The 25,128-nt window shown below is 45.7% G+C and overlaps 1 protein-coding gene across 1 annotated transcript; it reads left to right on the top strand.

Annotated features, from left to right (window-relative positions):
* The first annotated feature begins 9,713 nt into the window (after window positions 1–9,713).
* On the top strand, window positions 9,714–10,700 carry LOC125439653 (vomeronasal type-1 receptor 92-like). Its single transcript, XM_048508769.1, has one exon. The coding sequence runs from the start codon at window positions 9,714–9,716 to the stop codon at window positions 10,698–10,700; it is 987 nt and encodes a 328-aa protein (XP_048364726.1).
* Window positions 10,701–25,128: the final 14,428 nt, after the last annotated feature.

Here is a 25,128-nt window from a genome sequence, read left to right as displayed (position 1 = left end):
CCACAGACAGACAGGCTGCATGAACATTCTAATGGTGACAGTTAAACAGAGGCAGCTTCATGGCCTGGTGCACCAGGAAAAAGACGTTTTACCTGGCTCAGGTATGGACTTTCGGCGACTTGAAGGTCCGATTACCTGCCCGCAACAGGGAGGGACGTCCTGTGAAAATTTGGGGGTGATCCGCCCAGCTGTTTCAGCGTTAGGGAGTGACTAACAAAGTCACTGTCGGCTTTTTATATATATAGAAGATGATTTGAGACTGGAATAAAATGTTTTGGGAACCGAAGGGGGTAAAAATAATGTGAAACTACATGGAGGAAACATTTTATTTCCTGCCTCAAAACGCTTTAAAAGTTTTGTGCGGAAGGGGGCTTTTTCTCCCTCTTCATTTCAATACCCAGTACTCGTGTGTAATCTCTCAACCAAGCACTGACCCTGTTTAGTTTCCAGACTGAGAGAGGGCTAGTCAGGGGTATTCAGACTGCATGGTTAAAAGGCCAAATTCACCCTCTCAGTTTCCCCCAACCACTGCATTCAGAGATATACTGCCTCTGGAAATGGAGGCTCCATTGCACCACCATGACCAAAATGCAATTAATGGGCTTATCTTCTACTTTTAAAATAGAGAAACCAGCGTATTTAGAAAAGCCAACGAGGTGGGAGTGAGACGCACAACTCTTTTCCAAGACCCAAGTACGAGTCATGATAAAAACCAACCGAGACAACCACCGATTCCTGAGCTGTGGGAACAGACTTCTAAAGGTTGCCTTCTGGCTGTGGGAGATGTTTTTTTTGGCCCAGAGTGCCTTTGCTCTCTTTAGTGGGAGGCTTTTTGTCACAGGCACATTTCTAATTTTGTTCCATGGCCCTGTCAGAGGCGGGCGGTCCCAAGGTAGTCGTTTTCACTTCCATCCGCACCCCGCCAAGCTGGCAAAACCCTCATAAAAGGCACCGTGCTGAGTTTATTACCCATCTGTCCAGCGAAGGTCCTGGCATTTCTTTCTCTGGCGGTGTTGGTGGCGGATGGTCCCAGCAGAGAGAGATTGCAGCTGTTCCGGCGTTGACATGTTGAGAAATGTCAGATTTAAGTGGCATTGTTTCTAGCTCTGAAGGCGGGGGAAAGAGATGTTTGCGGCTGGCGGCAGTTGTTCAAGAGTCTTTAACGACACGGGACACGGATGACGACCGATGAAGAATAAATAATGAAGGTCGAGGATATGGGCTGCGGGAGCTTCCGTTGTCAGAAGCGGTATTCTAGCAGCCTTCTCTCCTGAAGATGAAGCCAGATTCTGTGGCTGGCATCTTCAGAGGATCATACTGAAGATGCCAGCCACAGATGCAGGTGAAACGTCAGGAGAGAAGGCTGCTAGAACACGGCCATACAGCCCGGAAACCACACAGCACCCCAGTGATTCTGGCCATGAAAGCCTTTGACAACAAAATGGCGGATGATTCGCAAGGACATAAGAAGAGCACTCCTGGATCAGACCAATGGTCCGTCCAACATCCTGTCTTACCCAGTGGCCGACCAGAGATATAACAGGGAATAGAGGCCAAGGCTTACCACCGATAGTGCCTCCTTGCCAGAGGCATACCGGGGGGAAATGGTGCCCAGGGCAACACCTTCTCTGGGGCCCCCCGCCCCCCATTTACCTTACTCAAGGGGTGCCCGGGGGCCCCACAGCAGGGTGCTGCCAGGCCACCCCACCTGCCTCCATCAGATCCCACATCTTTTCGAGCGAGGCAGGCATAGCCTCCAATAGAGGATGGGGGGGGGGGGGCAGCTTGATCACGTGGGGATGGGATTTTGCGCCCCCAAAGTGATCAAATGGGTGGCACCCGGGGACATGTGATCCCAAATGTCCCTCTGGCAGATCCGCCCCTGTTCCTTGCACTGGGATTCAAAGATAAAGCTATCTATGCCTGTGGCCATTACTACACTCTCTGGCTCCTTCCGCACACGCAGAATAATGCACTTTCAAACTGCTTTCAATGCTCCTTGAAGCTGTGCGGAATAGCAAAATCCACTTGCAAACAGTTGCGAAAGTAGTTTGAAAACGCATTATTCTGCGTGTGCAGAAGGGGCCAAAGTCAGCTAATTCCACAATTAAATCACTTGCTGTGTAAAGAAGTATTTCCTTTTGACTGTCCTGAATCTGTTGCCCTTTTGCTTCATTGGATTCCCAAATGTCAACGTGGACACCCTAAAGAAACAGTAAACCATATAGCAAAGGAGCACCGACGGCATCCCGAGCACCTGGTTCAGATTTTGCTTTTTTAACGAAAGCATCATAGCAATCTTTGGAAAACCGTGAAATTGATTCATGAATTAAAGTTATGCATTAGCATTACATCTTAAAAATTGCATTCATATTTTAAGTCACTGAGATTTTAAATGGGCTAGTGGACACACATTTGATTGAATTGCTCTGAAATATGAAACAATGCCATACAATAAATACATTAATAAGAAGAGGAGGAAGAAGAAGAGTTTGGATTTATATCCCCCCTTTCTCTCCTGCAGGAGACTCAAAGGTGCTGACAATCTCCTTGCCCTTCCCCCCTCACAACAAACACCCTGTGAGGTAGGTGGGGCTGAGAGAGCTCCGAGAAGCTGTGACTAGCCCAAGGTCACCCAGCTGGCGTGTGTGGGAGTGTACAGGCTAATCTGAATTCCCCAGATCAGCCTCCACAGCTCAGGCGGCAGAGCTGGGAATCAAACCCGGTTCCTCCAGATTAGATACACGAGCTCTTAATCTCCTACGCCACTGCTGCTCCCTCCCACTGCTGGATTCTGTTCAGTTCTAGAATTTTGGGATAAGGAAAAAAAAATTCTGCTTGTTGGCTCACTCCACCCCATGTGTAATCTTGTAAACTTCTACCATGTCCCTACATAGTCGTCTCCAGGGACGCAGCTACCTAAAGGGGCACCCAGGGGAAGTGCTGAAATTGTGAACCCCCTCCCACCTGGACTCTGCTCCAAAGAACTGTGACCAGCCCAAGGTCACCCAGCAAGAGCGTAGGAGCAGGGAAACAAATCCAGTTCACCAGATAAGAGTCTTCCGCCCATGTGGAGGAGTGGGGAATTGAACCGGGTTCTCCAGATTAGACTCCACCTGCTCTTATCCACTACACCTTGCTGACTCTACACCAATAAAGTGTTTGTTGTTTGGAGGGGAAAGGGAAATGATTGCAAACGTGCTTTGAGGCTGAGAAAAGCGGGGCATAAAAACGAACTCTTCTTCTGTTCCTGTGTACGTCCGCTCTGCTAGCTGCAGATTTGTGGAGGAGCTTCAGTGATTGTTGAAGTATTGGGATTGTAAGGTGAAGGGCATTTCTCCACAATATGTGTCAGCACTAGCTAGGGTTATGTTGAAAAAGAAAATGCTGCATTTCATGACTACTTTTGCTTCTTGAGAAAAAGATCCTCTTTGGCCCCTTCCACACAGGCAGAATAACGCACTTTCGATCCACTTTCACAATTGTTTGAAAGTGGATTTTGCTATTCCGCACAGTGAAATCCAGCTGCAAAGTGCATTGAAAGTGGATTGAAAGTGCCTTATTCTGCATGTGCGGAAGGGGCCTTAGAAGGGGAGACAGTGGAATAAACAGGTGCGAGTATGTAACCCCCATGCTCAGAATGGGTTGACCCAGAAAGGGGTGGAGACTCAAAGCAGCAAGAGGCTGCAGCAGACCTCATGTAGTTGGAGGAGACAAGGCTACCAGACTCGGACCTTGGTTGTATAAGCCCTGAACACCTTGTTAAGGTAACTGCAATATTGTTGGGAACTACTGGGAAGGTCGTTGTTTATTTTTGCTATGTTGTAAATGTTGCAGTTTATTGTTTCAGGGTTTCTTTTTTGTGGTTGTAATGGGTGAGAGTTCTCCTGGAAACCTTTATCTTGTTGAATCCTGTTCATCAAGCCCTTGGAGTCTTCAGGAGCCAACCCACTTGCAAAGAAGAATTGGACTTGGCAGTTATCAGTAGACTGTAAATATAAGGACTTGAAAATGCAACCTGAACAGGACCTTGAAATGTGATGTTATGTGTTAAGAAAGTAAACCATTTTGTTTTAAAAATTTGTTGTTGCAAACTCATTCCAAGATCTGCCCCACAGAACCCACAATCCTACAAGTACAGGTAGGAACAGCTGTTGTTCAGGGACTTCGGCAAGTAGCCAGTCCTACTAGGCTATGTGATTCCCGATTGGTTGGGATCACGTAATTAGTAAAGACATTTTTTAAAAACACAGTTGTTAGGAGGGGTGGTAAATTGGTAGAGAAGATAAATTAGAGAGCATTTGGAGAAGCCGGGAGAAGATATCAGGGAACATAGGTTTTTTTTAATGGCTATGTACCAGAGTGGCAGATAAGTACAGCCCACCCACCCTCCCATCTCAAAATAAGAGGCTCCCATCACAAATCCATGTTGATTAGACAAGGTTTGCCTGTAACTTCCAAATGCAAAAATGAAAGAAGACGAGGATGTGCCTGAAATCAAAGTGCCGACATTGGTGTACTTTGTCGGTAATGACACAGTGCATTTATAGATAAGTGCTTCTCGTCAATAACGCTTTGATAATAATACTTTCCGTGGAAGCAAAAAAGGAAGAAAGGAGCCGGAGAGAACAAACTGTCATAACTAATATTTGGCAGAGTGGGAGGCAAACAGACTCCAAGGTTATCTCGCCCAGCCCCCCAGCCCCAGAATAACAGTATTTGGGGATGAAGCACCTGGTAACCTCTTCCTTATGATCTCTGAGTAACATCCTCTGAATCACGCATAGTGGATGAGGGATACTGTTCCGGGTACCACTTTTTGTGATCAAGTCTGCCAAATTCTTCAAAGAGAACCAGGAAAAATATCTCCACCCCCCTCTCCTTCCTCTTTTTTCCCCCCCTAAAAAAGCATGAAGAACTTAAACCTGGCGCACTGTTTAGCCCTTTTCACACACCCGCCTCTTAATACTTTTCAAGGCAGGAAATAAAATATTTCCTCCATGGGTGTTCGCATTGTTCCCCACCCCACCCCCCTTTGGTTTTGAAAATGTTTCATTTCCAGCCTCAAAACATTTTCAGTGAATCCCTTTCAAACGATTCTTTAGACGGACATGTTTTCAAAACAACTTCGCTGCTGTGCGGTCACTTTAAGAAATGGTCCATCCCTCTCTGCCTTCTCTGAAAGAGTCGTTTTCTCAGTTCATTCACGGTTCCCCCACGCCTGTTTTATTGGCTCATTTCTGTTCCTTATCCTCACTGACAAGAGAGAGAACTTCAAATCAATTCTGCAGCTTCAAACTCACAGGATGCTCCCTGGTCCCTCTACTTCTATGTGCCGCATTCCTCCAAATGCCCACCTCCTGTGTTTGAGAGCTGCCCTCAGAGAACAACCCAGTCAGTGGGGCTTTCTGCACTGACAGAGTTGTACTGGTTTCTATCTAGGTTCACCTCAGTGTATCCGCACTGCAACTGAGCTCAACGTTGTTTTGTCTCAGTCCCACCCCCCCCCCCCCCCCCGCCCTCAGAACTGCGGCATCCCTGTCGCAGTTATGAACTGCACCTTTCCGCTGGAACAAGGTCGATACCGCTTCGAAGCTTCGAAGTGCGGACACATCGAAACGACACCTCATCCGTTCAACCAATCAGGATGCGGAGAACGGGAGAGTTGTGGCGGGCATGTAACTGTAAACTGTAAGCTGTGAAAACTGTAAAAAAAAAAAGAATGCTCCCGTTTCCCATGGTAACACAAGCTCCAATCACGATCGAGGAGCAAAACAGGCACCAAGATGATCCCGCCCACTTAGCTCGGTTCCAGGGGGCCAAGTAAGTTGCTGTGCGGACAGCCTGGAATCCCCCCCCACTGAAGGGAACCGAGTCGACCTTAGTTCCCTTCTGTAGTGCGGAAAGCCCCAGTGTGTTCTACACCCAGTATTGTCTGTTCCATTTTGTCCAGGAAATCCTCAATTCTTCTTCATGGGCTGAAGAGCAGATACTTGCACCTCCAGCTGCTAGAGCTTTTGCACTCCAAATCCCTTTCGCATGTGCTGTTGTCAAGCCACACGCAACCTCCAGCAAAAAAACAAACATACACAGCCGTTGCGGGGGACGGCATCAACATCCTGACCACCCATATTTAGTAGTAGTTGATTTTAGTGTTAAATTGTAAGCTACCCTGAGCTAGTTGACAGGGAAGGGGGCTCTATCAACCAAGCAAATAAACAAATAAAGATGTGACAATCCTGGGCAGGTTTTTTCCTTCTATTTGGAAGTGGTGTGCTGTGCTGCCATCTTGAGGACACCTATGTCACTGCACACGAGTGGGCTTTGAAATGCAGACTGATCAAGGTTCGCTTGGGCCAGGGGTTTGCAACCTGCGGCTCTCCAGATGTTCGTGGACTACAATTCCCATCAGCCCCCACCAGCATGGCCAATTGTAGTCCATGAACATCTGGAGAGCCGCAGGTTGCAGACCCCTGATGGGCATTTCTTCCTATTCTCCAAGTTGCGAAGAAGAAGAAGAAGAAGAAGAAGAAGAAAGAAGAAGAAAGAAGAAGAAGAAGAAGAAGAAGAAGACGTTATAATTAAACTATACATTATACGTTAAATATACATTAAAATGTTTTCAGACAGCATTTGTTCATGATTAATTTTGCATTTCAACTAGCATATCTGTAGAGGAACAGGAATACATATCCTCAGCCCTCATTCTGGATGGTGGTAGGGTTCCAGACCTGCCTGTCTTCAAAGCTATATATATATAAAAAAAACAAGCCAGTAGCACTAGGCAGCAGAATCCAAACTCTGAATCTGCATAGGGTTTGTTTTCATCTTCAGGGGCCAGTTAGGAAAAGTGAGACTCTTTAGTTTGGAGAGGAGACGTCTGAGGGGAGATATGATTGAAGTCTATAAAATTATGCATGGGGTAGAAAATGTTGACAGAGAGAAATTTTTTTCTCTTTCTCACAATACTAGAACCAGGGGGCATACATTGGAAATGCTGGGGGGAAGAATTAGGACTAATAAAAGGAAACACTTCTTCACGCAACGTGTGATTGGTGTTTGGAAGATGCTGCCACAGGAGGCGGTGATGGCCACTAACCTGGATAGCTTTAAAAAGGACTTGGACAGATTTATGGAGGAGAAGTCGATTTATGGCTACCCATCTTGATCCTCCTTGATCTCAGATTGCAAATGCCTTAGCAGGCCAGGTGCTCAGGAGCAGCAGCCGCAGAAGGACATTGCTTTCACATCCTGCATGTGAGCTCCCAAAGGCACCTGGTGGGCCACTGCGAGTAGCAGAGAGCTGGACTAGATGGACTCTGGTCTGATCCAGCTGGCTAGTTCTTATGTTCTTATGAGAGAAGTGTCCACCTCAATTGGACGCTGCTGGTAGCCCATGCAATGGTGTGATGTACACCTCCAATGCACAACTGGTCCAGATGCATAATAGAACAGCCAAATGAAATCCAGGTATCAGCTGGACCATGGAGAGTAAAATGCTTGAAGACCCGTTCACATTTTAGACAGCTCCTGGCGTTGGAAGTCACAGAATCAAAGATCTGGAAGAGACCGCAAGGGCCATCCAGTCCAACCCCCTGCCATTCAGGAACACACAATTGAAGCACTGCTGACTGATGGCCATCCAGCTTCTGTTTAAAAACTTTTAAAGGAGACTCCACCACCCTCTGAAGCTGCGTATTCCACTGTTGAACAGCCTTTACTGTCAAAAAGTTCTTCTTAATGTTTAGGTGGAACCTCTTTTCTTATAGTTTGAATCCATCACTCCTGGTCCTGGTCTCTGGAGCAGCAGAAAACAAGCTTGCTCCCTCTTTCAAATATTGAAACATGGCTATCAAGTCTGCCCTTAACCTCTTCTCCAGACTAAGCATACTCAGCTCTCTTACAAGGGGGCCGGTGTGTGTGCGTTGCACCGGGGGCACGTCTGGGGGGGGGGGGCAGCAAAAAGTTCAGGTTTGTTTTTTGTATTTTTTAGTGTTTTTCAGTTTTTGGCCTGCAGTGGGCACAGTTTTTAGGCCAGCAGCACCAATAATTTCAGGGAGTTTTTTGGGGACTCTCCTGATGATGCCACCCAAGTTAGGTGAGGCTTGGTTCGGGGGGTCCAAAGTTATGGACTCCCAAAGGGGGTGCCCCATCCCCCATTGTTTCCAATGGGAGCTAATAGGAGATGGGGGCTACACCTTTGAGAGTCCATAACTTTGGACCCCCTGAACCAAACTTCACCAAACCTGGGTGGTATCATCAGTAGGGTCTCACGAAGATACTCTGAAATTTTGATGTTGCTAGCCTAAAAACTGCGCCCCCTGCAGGCTTAAAACTGAAAAAAACTTAAAAATACAAACACAAACAAACATGGTGGGGGGGGGGGCAGCAAAACTCAGATTTTGCACCGGGCTCCATTTTCCCTAGATACTCCTCTGTCATAGGGCATGGAATCCAGATTTTTTACCATTTTGGTCACCCTCCTCTGGACTCATTCCAGCTTGTCAATTTCCTTCTTGAATTGCAGTGCACAGAACTGAACACAGTACTCCAGGTGAGAACAGAAGAACATAAGAACAAGCCAGCTGGATCAGACCAGAGTCCATCTAGTCCAGCATTCTGCTACTCGCAGTGGCCCACCAGGTGCCTTTGGGAGCTCACAGGCAGGATGTGAAAGCAATGTCCTTCTGCGGCTGCTGCTCCTGAGCACCTGGCCTGCTAAGGCATTTGCAATCTGAGATCAAGGAGGATCAAGATGGGTAGCCATAAATCGACTTCTCCTCCATAAATCTGTCCAAGCCCCTTTTAAAGCTATCCAGGTTAGTGGCCATCACCACCTCCTGTGGCAGCATATTCCAAACACCAATCACCCGTTGCGTGAAGAAGTGTTTCCTTATAAGAAGGTCTGACCAATGCAGAGTAGAGTGGTACAATTACTTTCCTCAATCTAGACACTATACTCTTATTGATAAATCCCAGAATTGCTTTTTGTCTTGTATTATTTTTGCCCTTTTATGTAATGCAGACTGCACATTATTTAATACACATATCTCTATTCATCAGCAGTATGTGTTTCTTTGATAGCTATTGTATAGTGATTGGGGTTTCATGTGCCCTTCTTTGTACACCTAGTAGTGCCTCACTATATTCCCTATTTGTGTGGCTATTTTCCATTTTAAACGTTTCACCACATCAGCCTCCAGAATCGGGAAGTAGACGCCAGTCTATGCCCATTAAAGAACAAGAGAAAATTATTATTTGGGTCATTTATATCTCACCTTCCTACGTTTACAGGAGTTGCTAAGAGGAACATATAATAGATACCTATTACTTTCAAATGTCTCTGACATGCACAGTCCTGGGGTTTACTCTACCTCGCTTTCTCCTGTGTCTCATATCAGTCGTTGGGTAATCTGGTCTCTGCCTGACCCTTTTCAGCAAAATAAGATAACATGGCTTAAACAAATAGCAGAGTAATCACGCTTCTGAGTAACTTGAAGGGTGTGTGAGAGTGAGAAAGAGAACAGGTAGTGTGTAGAAGCTGCCATCCATCCCCTGAGGGTAGGAAAATCACTCTCCTGAGAGGTTTGTGCAGAAGGCTTGGGGATGTGGTAGAGAGACCACCAGATTGCCAGGGACGACAGACGCAGATCAGCTTTGAAACCCTGTCAGGACATGCATGAAAAGGGGTCTTCTCCAGGGCTCTTCTCAGCATGATTCCCAATCTCATGTTTACCACCTCCATCCTGATTTACTTGTTATCCTTCATCGGCATGATCGGCAACTTGATCGTCCTGTTTGCCTTCATCAGCAACGCCGTCCGGCAGAAGTCGCTGCAGCCGCTGGACCGCATCATCGTCAATATGGCTCTGGTGAACCTCTTCCTCTGCTGCTACAAGGCCATCCCGGGGCTCCTCATTGTGAGCAGCACCAATGTTTTCGGAGAACTGGGCTGCAGGATCCTGCTGTATACGTACCACACGTTGAGACTGATCAGCATCTGGTCCGTCGAGAACCTGAGCTTCCTCCACCTGATCAAGATTCGAAGGCCCAACCACCGATGGTCAAAATTCATCTACAGGCATCAAGGGAAATATGTCAACGTCACCCTTGCCGGCTGTTGGATATTCAGCATCATCTTGCAGATCCCTTACATGCTGTATGAGAAGACCGCGGACGGGAGGAACAAGACAATAGCCTTCTTGGCCACCTCGACATGCTTGAGGTCCACGGAGAGCTTCGCCATGAAGTTCACCACGTACGCATCCGTCAGCTTGGACTTTGTCTTCATCATTCTGGTTGTCGTCCTCAACGGTTTCATCATCGACCTCCTCTGGAAGCACAGCCGGAAAGTGAAGGCCGTTTCCACGATCACCAACAGCGGCTGGAACAGGCACACGGCCCAGGCCACGAAGGTCTTGCTCTCGCTTCTCTCCATCTACGTGGTCTGCTGGATCTCCAACGACATCGTCTGGATCGCCATTGCCTCAGGGCACATCAAGAACAGCTTTGACAACAGTGTCCTCAATGCGATGTACGGCATCCTGTCTTCCGTTTATTACTCAGCCAGTTCGTTCGTTGTGGTGCTGGGATATAGGAAGGTCCGGGAGTACTTGACGGAAGCCTGCTGGTGTTTGAGGTGTGAAAAACCCACTGTGGTTCAGAGGGTGATTCTGAATGGGCCAAGCAAAACAGGTTGAGACCCTTTTTAAAAGCGATTTTTGGAGGGGGAGTTTCCACAGAACTCGCCCCCCAAATGCTGCGAACCCATTTTAGTGGCCAGAACCTGGGTTAAATGAAAGCTGCTAATTTAGCAACCTTTTTTTTCCCATTAAACCGGGTTGCAAACACTTCCTGCTTGCCTGTGCGAAGTGTGGATGAAGAATGTGGAACTCTATGGCGTTGCAGGAGAGGTCAGCACAAAGGATAAACAGGTTACCAGACCCAATGTAGGATTCTCTGACAAATTTTGACCCATGTGACATGCAGGAAGGGAAAGTTGAAACCTGGTTTGACCTCCATAGATAGCATCTGTGACATTTGAAGGTGAACTTGCTCACTGTAAAACAGCAATAGAAATAAACCGTGTTGAGGCTCAAGTGTATAAATGAGTTATTCATAAGCAAGCCACCGCGGTCATAATGGCATTTGCATTATGAGACACAGGAGAAAGCAACTGAACTTCCACAAGAAATGGCAATTTTGGTTTTTATGTCCCTATTCCTTTAAAATACTTTCTGACTGTGGGCATAGCTAATGCAGAGTTTATAAGTTTGCTAGCTTACATATTGGATTCTGCTTTAGCCGTAGCATAAGTTCACATTGGAGAATCTGCATGCTTGATGCCCTTATAAGAGCTTACACTTGATAATTTATTTTGCAGTGTTTACTTTGTGGCCACAGTGCCGTGCTTATGAATAATCCCTTTATACACTTGAGCCTCTACATGGTTTTCTTTGTTGAACTGATCTGATCACTATTTTCTGTGCTGCCCATTGTATTTGTGTAAACTTGCTCACTTTGCCAGCAAGGAGACAGTTTGCCGCCAGGCACTTATATGGTTGAGATCCTCCAGATATATTGTCGAAGGCTTTCATGGCCAGAATCGCTAGGGTGTTGTGGGTTTTCTGGGTTGTATGGCCATGTTCCAGTAACATTTTCTCCTGACGCTTCACCTGCATCTGTGGCTGGCATCTTCAGAGGATCCCGTGAAGATGCCAGCCATGGAGGCAGGTGAAACGTCAGGAGAAAATGCTACTGGAACACGGCCATACAACCCAGAAAACCCACAACACCCACCAGATCCTTAGACTATATCTTTTTAAAAAATAATTTTTTATTGATATTTTGGATTGTTACAGATTTATGTTAGACATCTTTATGTTTCATCCTCCATATCCTTTTACCCCCCCTTTCCCCCTTCTTCTTTTCTTCTTTAAATGTGCAGCAGCAGGTCCATTCTTTCTAGTCTTCTTTTCCAGTTTTCTTCTGTGATTCCAATTTCGTTGAACCAGTCTTTGAATTCAGTCCAGATCCGCTTCATATCCTTTTGTTTTTCTTGCCATATTTGCGGGGGATCATTAGGAAAGGAATTGATAATAAAACTGCAAAGATTGTCATGCCCTTATATAAAGCAGTGGTGCGACCGCACTTACTGTGTCCAGTTCTGGTTGCCGCATCTCAAAAAGGATATTGAGGAGATAGAAAAAGTGCAGAGAAGGGCAACGAGGATGATTGAAGGATTGGAGCACCTTCCTTATGAGGAGAGGCTGCAGCATTTGGGACTCTTTAGTTTGGAGAGGAGACGTCTGAGCGGGGATATGATTGAAGTCTATAAAATTATGCATGGGGTAGAAAATGTTGACAGAGAGACATTTTTCTCTCAATACTAGAACCAGGGGGCATTCATTGAAAATGCTGGGGGGAAGAATTAGGACTAATAAAAGGAAACACTTCTTCACGCAACGTGTGATTGGTGTTTGGAATATGCTGCCACAGGAGGTGGTGATGGCCACTAACCTGGATAGCTTTAAAAAGGGCTTGGACAGATTTATGGAGGAGAAGTCGATCTATGGCTACCAATCTTGATCCTCCTTGATCTGAGTTTGCAAATGCCTTAGCAGACCAGGTGCTCGGGAGCAGCAGCAGCAGCAGAAGGCCATTGCTTTCACCTCCTGCATGTGAGCTCCCAAAGGCACCTGGTGGGCCACTGCGAGCAGCAGAGTGCTGGACTAGATGGACTCTGGTCTGATCCAGCAGGCTAATTCTTATGTTCTTATGTTCTTATTTGGTTTCTTGACATACTTAAGACTATATCAACTCCCATGGTTGCACGGAACCAGCATGGGTAGAACACTGTGTACTCTTTGACGCTCACAGATTTCTGGGAAATGACACAGACTGCCCCTCTCCCCAGCAACACGGAAAGCTATCTGCCTCTGTAAAAGCATCTGTTCCATTCCTACCCTCCTAATGTTTGTAGTGAGTTTGCCCTGACACTTTTCTGCCGTTTTATTGCTGGATACAGATTCATGTTTGACCAGCAGAGACATTCAGTTGTAAATTAGTGCTGTTGAAAGGCCCAGGAGTAGGTCATGGCTGCTGCTGGATGCTTGCAAATGACGGTGGATCCAATTTTTCTTGGGGGATTCTCCCTTATTTTCTTTGAGGGACGAAGGGGTGGTCATCAGAGGCGTTCCTCCCATTGGGCAAAGTGGGCAGTTGCCCAGGGCGCCACCTTGTGGGGGGCACCAAAAATGCAGGTGGGATTTTTTGGAATTTTCAGTGTTTTTTCTGTTTTTGGCCTGCAGGGGGCGCAGTTTTTAGGCTAGCAACACCAAAATTTCAGGGATTTTTCAGGAGACTATCCTAATGATATCACCCAGGTTTGGTGAGATTTGCTTTAGGGAGTCCAAAGTTATGGACTCCCATAGGGAGTGTCCCCATCCCCCATTGTTTCCAATGGGAGCAAACAGGAGATGGGGCTACACTTTCGAGGAGTCCCATACCTTTGGCCCCTAGAACCCAAACTTCACCAAACCTGGGTGGTATCATCAGTAGGGGCTCATGAAGATACTCTGAAATGTTGGTGCTGCTATCTTAATAATTGCACCCCTGACAGCAGGCACACCCTAAATTTCCACAGATTCTCCTTTTAAATCCCCCCTTCCTGCCAATGCTTGTTTTCTTTCTTTCTTTTATTCGTTCAATGCCTAATAAAGGTTGTTGTTGTTGTTGGGGGGGGGGGGCATCAAACTCAGGTTTTGCCCAGGGCTCCAGTTTGCCTAGATACACCACTGGTGGTCGTCAATTTTCAGCTCAGCCTGTGTAACCTCTTTCTGTGGGTTCTGTGGGGCAGTACTTGGAAAGAGTTGCAAAGAACTAAGTTTAAACAAAACAGTTTACTTCTCTTAACAAAGAACACTTTTAAAACATTTAACATTTACACTTTACAGTCCTGTTAAGTTTGCATTTTCGAGTCCTTATATTTACAGTCTACTGATATTGCCCAGTCCAATTCTTCTTTGCTGGTGGTTGGCTTTTGAAGACTTCAGAGGCTTGGTGAACAGGATTCAAGGTGTTGAAGGTTCCCGGAAAACTCTTCAGCATTTACATACACAAAAACCCGGAAACAATAAATTCTAACATTTACAATATAACAAAAATAAATAAATAAACTCCCTTCCCACTAGTTCCCCACAACATTGCAGTTATCTTAAACAAGGTGTTAAGGGCTTAATAAAAATCAATCCAGGTCCCAGCCTGGTAGCCTCGCTTCCTCCAACCTCATGAGTTCTGCAGCCTTCTGCTTCTTTTCAGACTCCACCCCTTTCTGGGTCATCCCATTCTGACACAGGGGTTACACCTGCACCAAAGAGCAATAGCAGCACTTCATTTCTCCCTTGCAGTAGCTGCTTGGACGATGTTACCGCAGGGTGACGGGTTCAAAATATTTAAGCCAAAAAGCTCAAGCCAACAAAGAATAAAATCAAAGAAGTATTTTATTCGGCCAACCAACGGGCAAGACAGCATAAGAGGAGCCGCACCAAAATGGCTAAAAGTTCTTATTTTTATAGGTTACTTCCAAACAGTTCATCAAGAAGAATACACCCCAAAGGTAGCATCATCAATCAATCTTTGCAAAGGGTGGAGATCATCCCCTTACTCAAAACATTTAGGACAAACTAATGCTCTAATTGGAAGATATCAATTTGTCACCTTTGATGTATTATGAACTAAGGTCCAGCCCCACTTTATCAGTATTGTTCTTTGTTGCCCTATTTTCTAGACAAAGAGCCTAAACATTTGGCTGCCAGTGTTGAAAAATACTAGAGTCAAGACAGTGTCTAACCAGCTCCACACAAACACAGGATGACCATAGACAAAGGAAACAAAGGCCAGGATACTTCTATTCAGATGCTCCCACCAGCGACCTTGCTATCTCCATTGTTACTCCCATGCTATAGACTTCATTGTTACTCATACTTCTATTCAGATGCCCTCAACTATTGACCCGGTTGCCTTCTTTGTTACTCACAGACAATGTTTCTTCACCCACCCTGGACACTCCAACAGATATATATACTCCACTTGCTTTCCCAACATCAGATCCTCTGAAGATGCCAGCCACAGATGCAGGCGAAACGTCAGGAGAGAATGCTGCTAGAACACGGCCATACAGCCCAGAAACCACACAGCACCCAAATTTGTCTATGTCTCTTATTCTGTATCAGAAAAGGGCAACTTCAAGGTACTGTTAGAGACATTGAGACCTCAAAAACAGTTTAGCTCACATATTCTTTGGAATTGAGAACAAGGGGCATTCTTCAGGGTTTTTACAAGTCCGGTTAGCAACAGTGAAAGAACAGTAAGCATTAAGGCCTGCCTGAATTCTTTGGTCAGCATCTTTATAGTTGCCATCTCTCCATTATAAAAAAAACTAATGGGGGGGGGGGGAGAGAAGAAGAATCTTACTTATAGATGGAATTAAAATCCCTTTCCCTTTCTCTGCGCCTACAACAATACAGAAGTTAACTTCTTTGATGCTGGATTAAGGTAGGAAGGAGATATTGCAGGTAGGATTTGCACATCATTTGATACTGTGGTGGTGTAATCGTGCCTTGATCTGGGTGGCCCAGACTAGCCCAGTTTCATTAGATCTTGAAAGCTAAGCATGGAGGGTCCTGGTTAGTACTTCGGTGGGAGACTGTCCACGGTTAATATGCAGAGGCAGGCAACGGCAAACCATCTCTGTTCGTCTCTTCCCTTGAAAGATCTCCGGGGTTGCTGTGAAGCCGGTTGCAACTTGATAGTGTCCTCCACCACCATTTTTTGTACAGGCAATAAAATCCAGGACTGTGACAGCCCAACAGCCCAAAACACATGGATTTGACTGACCGTACTGCTGTTTGAAAAGGCGGGTACAAATCTCAAGGCAGTTGCTTCTGAGCAGGGACGGATCAAAACAGAAAAACAAGCCAGCAGCAACCCAATACAAGGCAAACCTAAGAGGCCTGATCAGGAGAGATAGCAACAAGCAATTTCTTCCATCCATTCATGAACACCGATGGCCCCCCGAGATAGCAGCCTCCAGGAATTGTCCCTGTAAGTCAGGGGTCCCCAAACTACGGCCCAGGGGCCAAATGTGGCCCCCTGAAGCCATTTATCCGGCCCGCCAGGCATGGCGGCAATGGCTCCATTCATGTGCAGTGGGGGCTCAAGGGAGAGGAGGAACCGGCCCCAACAGCTGTTGATTGCAATTACATGATGGCACCCCCAAATCTCCATGAATTTTCTGACCCAGAGTTGGAAACCTTACACGTGGCAACTCCTGCTCCGCCCTTCCCTCTCAGCTACTCCATGTGTTGCTCTCAGGCTTTCTGTTCCGCCTCACTCCCATTGGCATCAGCCAGACTGGCAAATCGTTCGCTGGCTGCTAGGGAGGAAAGAACCCAGGAAGATACCTGATCCTGGGTTAGATGGAATGTTTCATTGGGAAAGTTCTGCTTTTTTTTTTTTTTTACAGGGGAAGATATTCCACAGCCTCCCCAACAATATTTGGAGCCCACCCTGTACTTGACATACTTTGGTCACTGTTCTAAAAATAGACCATGACAGAAAGGCTGAAAGGTGAAATCAAACATTTTACAATCATTTGTGCATAGGAATTTGTTCATAGTTTTTTTTAGTCTGGCCCTCCAACAGTCTGAGGGACAGTGAACTGGCCCCCTGTTTAAAAAGTTTGGGGACTCCTGCTGTAAGTTAATGGGCCAACTCACCTGAATCTCCTGCTATATGGACATTCCCTTAACTGTTGATCTACTCTACCTTACTAACTCCATCACCGTCACCTACTTCTGAAATTACTGTTGGCAAAAGATTCCCCGTGATGTTCAACCATAACATGCGGACATCGTTCCGCAGTGGGAGCAGCAGTGGCGTAGTGGCTAAGAGCAGTGGCTAAGAGCAGGTGCACTCTGATCTGGAGGAACCGAGTGGCAGAGGCTTATCTAGTGAACCAGATGTGTTTCCGCACTCCTACATTCCTGCTGGGTGATCTTGGGCTAGTCACAGTTCTTCCAGAGTTTGGATTTCTACCCCTCTGTTAAAAACTTTGAGGAGTCTCCTAGCAACTTACAAACTCCTTCCCTTCCTCTCCCCACGGCAGACCCCTTGTGAGGTAGGTGGGGCTGAGGGAGTTCAGAGAGAACTGTGACTGGCCCAGCAGGCCAGCGTGGTGTAGTGGTTAAGAGCAGGTGCTCTCTGATCTGGAGAACTGGGTTTCATTCCCCCTCTCTGCCACTTGAGCTGTGGAGGCTTAACTGGTGAACCAGACTAGCTTGTGCACTCCGACACATGACAGCTGGGTGACCTTGGGCGAGTCACAGCTTCTCGGAGCTCTCTCAGCCCCACCCACCTCACAGGGTGTTTGTTGTGAGGGGGGGAAGGGCAAGGAGATTGTAAGCCCCTTTGAGTCTCCTGCAGGAGAGAAAGGGGGGATATAAATCCAAACTCCTCCTCCTCCTCCTCCTCCTCCATCTTCATCTTCATCTTCATCTTCTTCTTCTTTAAAATGGCTCTTGTGTTATCGAGCCTGAACTTTTGCTCGGGAGGTTGTGTTCTTCTGACGGGGGCGCCCTCTAAGCAAGGGAGGCCAAGGTGGCTATGCAGACAGCAAACACATTTACTAAAAGATTGTTGCCCGTCTGGCGGTCACCTGGAAAACACAAGCGCCTTTCCAAGGCAAACGGTGGGGGAAACTAGTGCTTACTGTCAGCTGTAGGCAAACGAATAGCTCCAAGCGCTACCATTCTCTCAGAGGTACGGGCTTTGAACAAAACCTTCATTCATAAGTGACCTTTGAGCTCTGAAATATCCTACTAAGTAAAAGGAAGGATGCTTTTTTGCTAGACCCCTCTCCTGACCTTATTCGACTCCGAGAGACAGGATTCCTGAAGCATCAAATGAATTACTAATGTTAGATGGACGATAAATGATATTTCCACCTGCTTGTTTATTGGTTAATGTTTGGAATTCAGCGCGAAAGTAGTAATTCTGACTAGCGTTGCTACGATCTAGATAAGGAGGCAAGCAGATCTCCCGGAATTACAACTGATCTCCAGATGAGTCTCCTTCTTTGGAGGTTTCAATGGCCACCTGTCAGGAGTGCTCTGATTGTGTGTGCCTTCATTGCAGAGGGTTGGACTTGATGGCCTTTGTGGTCTCTTCCAACTCTATGGTTCTATGACAAAGACCATCTCCCCTGGAGAAAATGGCTGCTTTGGAGGGTGGATAGTATGCCCATTCTAACCCATTCCCAAAGCCTGTTTTCCCCAAATCTCTAGGAATGTCCCAACCTGGCATTGGCAACCGTGTCACCCGACAAAAGCAGTTTGCATGATCGCTGATCCCTAGAAATGGAAGTCCCATATATGGACATCTGAGGCTGCCAGTCAAACCAGAGAGCCAGCGTGGTGTAGTGGTTAAGAGCAGGTGCACTCTAATCTGGAGAACCGGGTTTCATTCCCCGCTCTGCCACTTGAGCTGCGGAGGCTTATCTGGTGAACCAGATTAGCTTGTGCACTCCAACGCACGCCAGCTGGGTGACCTTGGGCTAGTCACAGTTCTTCAGAGCTCTCTCAGCCCCACCCACCTTGTTGGGGTGGGGAAGGGAAAGGAGATTGTCAGCCCCTTTGAGTCTCCTTACAGGAGAGAAAGGGGGATATAAATCCAAGTTAGGAGCAGCAGTGGCGTAGGAGGTTAAGAGCTTGTGTATATAATCTGGAGGAACCGGGTTTGATTCCCAGCTCTGCCTCCTGAGCTGTGGAGGTTTATCTGGGGAATTCAGATTAGCCTGTATGCTCCCACACACGCCAGCTGGGTGACCTTGGGCTAGTCACAGCTTCTCGGAGCTCTCTCAGCCCCACCTACCTCACAGGGTGTTTGTTGTGAGGGGAGAAGGGCAAGGAGATTGTAAGCCCCTTTGAGTCTCCTGCAGGAGAGAAAGGGGGGATATAAATCCAAACTCTCTCTCTCTCTCAAACTACTACTATTCCTCCTCCTCCTCACCTTCTTCTTCTCCTATAATGCCACCTTCTACAGCACCTTCTCTATAGCCTGGAGATCAGTTGTAATCCAAAGAGATCTCTAGGTCCCACCAGGAGACTCAGCCCTATTTACATGGAGATCTTCATGCCAGCCATTAAGATTTTGAAGGGGGAAGTCGTGTCAGTGGTATCCTGGCCGCTGCAGCAAGCAGCCGTGCTGTTCTTTCAGGTAGCTTCAAATGAGTGGTTCAAATTGAAAAGTAAACACAGCTGGTTGACTTAACAGGGGTTTGTTTAGCTGTCAGCAGACCGGACCCATGTCCACACCTGAGCCCCGAACAATAGGCAAGCGGGAAGGCGCTCTGCAAACAGCAACACATTAGGACCTGGCAGGACGCTTATCTGTAGATAGCGTTCTCCCTGCCGCTTGCTGTGACTTCCCCCATTAATCAAACCATTGTAAAATCATCAGTTTCCGGCCCTAGAATAAGCGTCAGCGGTTTGTGAAAGGGGCTCGGCATGAATAGGACATACGGCAGGGCTTTTCCCACGCATCAAGATCCGGTTGCCAGCCTACAGGTGGGCTCTGATGTCGACCCATGTAACCTTAGCTTGTGGGTTGCCCATGTAACCTCAGCTTGTGGGTTCTGTGGGGCAGAACCTGGAATGAGTTTGCAACAACAATTTTTAAAAAACAAAATGGTTTACTTTCTTAACATATAACATATAACATCAACATTTAACATCACATTTCAAGGTCCTGTTCAGGTTGCATTTTCAAGTCCTTATATTTACAGTCTACTGATACTGCCAAGTCCAATTCTTCTTTGCAAGTGGGTTGGCTCCTGAAGACTCCAAGGGCTTGGTGAACAGGATTCAACATAATGAAGGTTTCCAGGAGAACTCTCACCCATTACAACCACAAAAAGAAACCCTGAAACAATAAACTACAACATTTACAACATAGCAAAAACAAACAACTACCTTCCCAGTAGTTCCCAACAATATTACAAGGTGTTAAGGGCTTATACAACCAAGGTCCGAGTCCGGTAGCCTTGTCTCCTCCAACTACATGAGCTCTGCAGCCTCTTGCTGCTCTGAGTCTCCACCCCTTACTGGGTCAACCCATTCTGAGCATGGGGGTTACACCCGCTGTGGGTTGGGAAATACCTGGAGGCTTCAAAGTGTGGGGTTTGGAAAGGGGAAAGACTTCAGCGGCCCCTTCCGCACATGCAGAATAATGCACTTTCAATCCACTTTCAATGCACTTCGAAGCTGAATTTTACTGTGTGGAAAAGCAAAATCAACTTGCAAACCATTGGGAAAGTGGATTAAATGTGCATTATTCTACATGTGCGGAAGGGGCCAGTGGGATATAATGCCACAGAGTCCACGTTCCGAAGCTGTCATTTGCTCCAGGTGACCTCATCTCTGTCGCCGGGAGATCCCTCTAAAATCCCAGTTCTCCAGTCACCACCAGCCGGTTGGCCATTCTCTCACCAGATCAGAGACATCTGTTGCTCTGGAGAAAATGGCTGTTTTCTGGACTTCCCTAACACTCCTGAAGGATGTAATAAATATATTATCGAAGGCTTTCACGGCCAGAATCACTGGAGTGTGGTGTGGTTTCCAGGCTACGTGACCGTGTTCCAGTAGCATTTTCTCCTGACATTTCGCCTGCACCTAAGAACAGAAGAACATATCTCTGAAGATGCCGGCCACAGACGCAGGTGAAACGTCAGGAGAAAATGCTACCAGAACAGGATCACACAGCCCAGAAACTACACAACACCCCCGATCTAATGAGTACCTTATAGCAGAGGGGCGATAAGCAATATGACTACCTACCTTCTTATTTGGTAATGTTTGGAAATGAAATTACGTACAAAAGCTGCACTTCTGACTGGAGTTGCTAACCTCCAGGTGAGGCTTGGGGATATCCTAGTGTGGGGCCAGGGCTGCTCTCTGGTCCTACACAGCTGAGTTAGTTTTAAGAAAAACTTAAAATTTGAAATAAAGCAAAAGACATCTGACATTAGAAACAAACAAACAGTTTTACTTAGCAGAATTTGGATCAGTTTACAGAATGTGAACTCTCCCGAGGAAGAGACACGCCCCTGTGCCCTCGGGTGATAGACACGGATTTTAGAACGTTACAGAATACAGATAAGTTACAGAAGGTGACCTCTCCCGAAGGAGAGGCACGCCCTCCCGGGTGGCTCTCGAAGGAGGCACGGCCAGTAGAGGAAGAGCCTTAATTTTTGTAGATGCAAAGACGTCACATAGTCCTCCCCTTTTGTTCCACGTATGATGATTCATATACCTTAAAAATCTAATTGGTCAGAACTGGTCACATGAAGGCAGCCTATATTTCTACGTATCCACATTCCTTCTGTAATTCAAACGCTACATGCTGTTAGCTTATGGCCTCTATGCATATACAAAGAACTGCCATAAAAGCTAGCTTGTTCCTCCAAGAAAAACCCGTTTTGCTAGGTTTCTCCCAGAGAGATCTATGTCCCCAGGGCATCGCAGGTTTGAATCTACATACATTCCTTTAGATCATAAAACTTACTTTTCCCAGCATGAAATGTTTCTAACAATTCCCCAGTTTGAAATGTTAAAACATGGTTTTAACAATTATACAATGATTCTAAGACAATAGAATTATAGTAAAATCCAAATACATGTGAATCACTTATCATTTATGTGTTCATTTAACTATATAGAAAAACACTTTGTTGATTTAACTAATCACATTCATTTCTAACCCAAAAACCAAATAATAAAATGCATCTGTCTGCTGTCACGTAGGCCCTCAGTGCCAAGATGTCAAAGATGTTATCTTGCTGGCCTGCATATTCACCAGCAAGCTTTGACCTACTGCAAAAATGCAGGCTTTGGGTCACTTACACAGAAGCTCCCATTTTGATTCTTTGCTTCTTTGGTTCATTTGGATTTTCCATATTTCTTGATTAAATACAAATTATACACATTCTGGCCCGTCTCCACACTAGCGATACCATGGATCTCTGGACTATGGACATCAGTTCCTCTGGAGAAAATGGACACTTGAGGAAGATGAAGAAAAAAAGTTTGGATATATATCCCACTTTTCTCTCTTGTAAGGTGACTCAGGACGGCTTATAAACTCCTTCTCTTCCCCTCTCCACATGGGCAAGCGATAGTGGTAGAGTTTGCAGAAGGGATGGTCTTCAATGGGAGATAATGTCATAAAGCCCGCCTTCCAAAGTGGAAAGAGATCCTACGAGCAGCAGTGGCGTAGGAGGTTAAGAGCTCATGTATCTAATCTGGAGGAACCGGGTTTGATTCCCAGCTCTGCCACCTGAGCTGTGGAGGCTTATCTGGGGAATTCAGATTAGTCTGTGCACTCCCACACACACCAGCTGGGTGACCTTGGGCTAGTCACAGCTTCTCGGAGCTCTCTCAGCCCCACCTACCTCACAGGGTGTTTGTTGTGAGGGGGGAAGGGCAAGGAGATTTTAAGGCCCTTTCAGTCTCCTGCAGGAGAGAAAGGGGGGATATAAATCCAAACTCCTCCTCCTCCTCCTCCTCTTTCTTCTTCTTCTTCTTCTTCTTCTTCTTCTTCTTCTTCTTCTTCTTCTTCTTCTTCTTCTTCTTCTTCTATCCACCTCTTGGAGGTTGCCAGTTGTAGACTGGAAAATTCCTGGAGATTGGGGGTGGGGGACTCAGCAGGATTATAATTCTTGGAGATTTAGGGAGGAACCTGGGGAAAGGGGAGTTTGGGAAGGGGAGGGTCGGAACTCAACAGGAATATAATGTCAGGGAGTCCACCCTCTAAAGTAGCCATTTTCTCCTGCGGAACTGGTCTCTATTGCTTGGAGACCAGTTGTATCTTCAGGTGATCTCTAGATTCCACCTGGATGTTGGTAACTCTAAGGGATGGGGAAGCACCTTCTTTTGTCCTCCTTTGAGAATTATCCTCATCCGTGATATAAACTCCTCACCACCACCACTTTGGAATCCTGGTGACACCTGGTGGCATTAAGTTCTGATTGGGTAGCTATGTTACTGTAAATCTGTTAATCTGTTACTGTAAATCATGAACAAGAGGCCTGTGGAACTCTGAAGGCTACCCATTGTGGCCACAGCTTGCATGAGCCAAGTTATATTCCCTTCAGATGACACAACGCTGTTAATGTGTATATCTGCAAAAAAAAACCCCAACAACTGTGCAATATTTGCGTTACTTGTAGGCCGGCCAGTAACAAGATCACACATGGAGGAAAAGAGGCATTCCTAGAAGACAGCCAGTCGATTTAAGGAGACTGTTGTAAGGATCAGTGATTATGTAAAGTGCCTTGAAGACTGAACATTCTACATAAATGCCAAGTAACAAGGACTTTTGGGTTAGGGTTACTGTTAACGGAGCAGAACTTGATATGTTTATTTCTTCACTTCAAATATGATATCCCCCACTTTTCTCCCCAGTGGGGAGGGGCCTTTGAGGCTTTAATTTTATTCTCGCGACAACCCTACAAGGTAGGTGGAACTGAGAGAATTGGGGGTGGGGAGTGTTAGGCACAGGTCAAAAGCCCTGCCCTCAAGGCAATAGCCGGTTATGAATAACCATCCCAAAGCTTCTTCAGTGTTCAGAAATTTATTGTTTTCTTTCAATTCTGCGCAGAAGAGGGAACTCTCCTCTGTCAAGCAGGACAGAGAGAAGGTTCGGAGTGCTGCTGTCTGTGTAACATAATTTATAGCTGTAAAAACATACCTCCTTGTCTTTTGCTCATTGGTTTGAGTCAAGAAGACGTACAGACCTGGTTGTTTCATCCCACCTTTTATACACCTTGCCCACTCCCATTTTTAGTGAAACTTAAGTAAAAAACACCTTACATAAAAGGTTTCTATAACAACTACTGGTTTCTATACCAACTAAGATTCTACTTCATCTTTATCTGTATTTGTGAGCTTCTGCTAACTTCTTATCTCTACTGAGGAGCCCTGTTTTCCCAAATCAAAGCTCAGTGTCAGGCTGCTCTATGAGTTTCATTTCTTCCAACAAAAGTAAGTTTTTGAAATGCTTGGTGCCCCGTGAATTACACTCATATAACTTATATTATTAAATACAATGGCTTAAAACATTATAAGCTTAGCATATTTATATCAGGAGGTTCTGCACTGACGCAGGCAAAGGGCCTTGCCACATGGGGGCATCTTTCCTCCTCCCCCTTTCCTACATTTGGACATAAGGTAAGAGTCACTGGAAACAACAATAATGCAAGGAAAAATGGAAGGCAGTAGGAAAACAGGAAGACCCAACATGAGATGGACTGACCCTCTTATGGAAACAAAATTCTGAAGCTACATGCGCAGTTGTTCTCTCGTTGCAGTTTTCTTTACATTTAAAAGTCTGGGTTGCTTCTTAAATCCTGACATTTCTTCTTCCTTCTCCCACCAGCATTTTTTTAAAGCACCCTCTTTTTCCCCTTTATCAAAGCAACATCATTCCGTCCCAATCTTTTTTCTAACAGTTGCTTTAAAAGTACGTATTTCAAGGTATTTTTGCTACAGTGATATTTCAGTGTCACTTCCAAAAGGGTTCACGCCGTGGGGAATTACAGTTCTCCCTTCCACGTGGTGACTTTCCACATCGTGGTTTTGATATATCACGGGTTGGCATAAGAAATTAAACATGATTTTTTTGGAGGGGGGAATTGCATGGAAGTCACAGATTATATGCAAAGGCCAGCAGGCAACACAGAAAGTTTATTATTATTATTATTATTATTATTATTATTATTATATATTGTTGGTTAAGTATATATGTTGTTGTTATTATTATTATTGGCTATTATTGTTGTTGCATTGTTGTTGTTGTTGTTGTTATTGTGTATTATTATTATTATTGTTGTTGTTGTTGTTGTTGTTGTTGTTATTATTATTATTATTATTATTATTAATTTGATTTAATATACCGCCCTATCCCCGAAGGGCTCAGGGCGGTGTACAACATAAAAAACATCATATATAAAATCATCACAGTACTATTATTATATCAGTACTGAGTTTAAAAACTCAGATATGCATAAAATAT

This window comes from Sphaerodactylus townsendi, linkage group LG10 (assembly GCF_021028975.2).
Source record: "Sphaerodactylus townsendi isolate TG3544 linkage group LG10, MPM_Stown_v2.3, whole genome shotgun sequence".
In the NCBI taxonomy this organism is placed as follows: Eukaryota; Metazoa; Chordata; class Lepidosauria; order Squamata; family Sphaerodactylidae; genus Sphaerodactylus; species Sphaerodactylus townsendi.
This window is presented reverse-complemented; position numbering and strand designations above follow the sequence as displayed.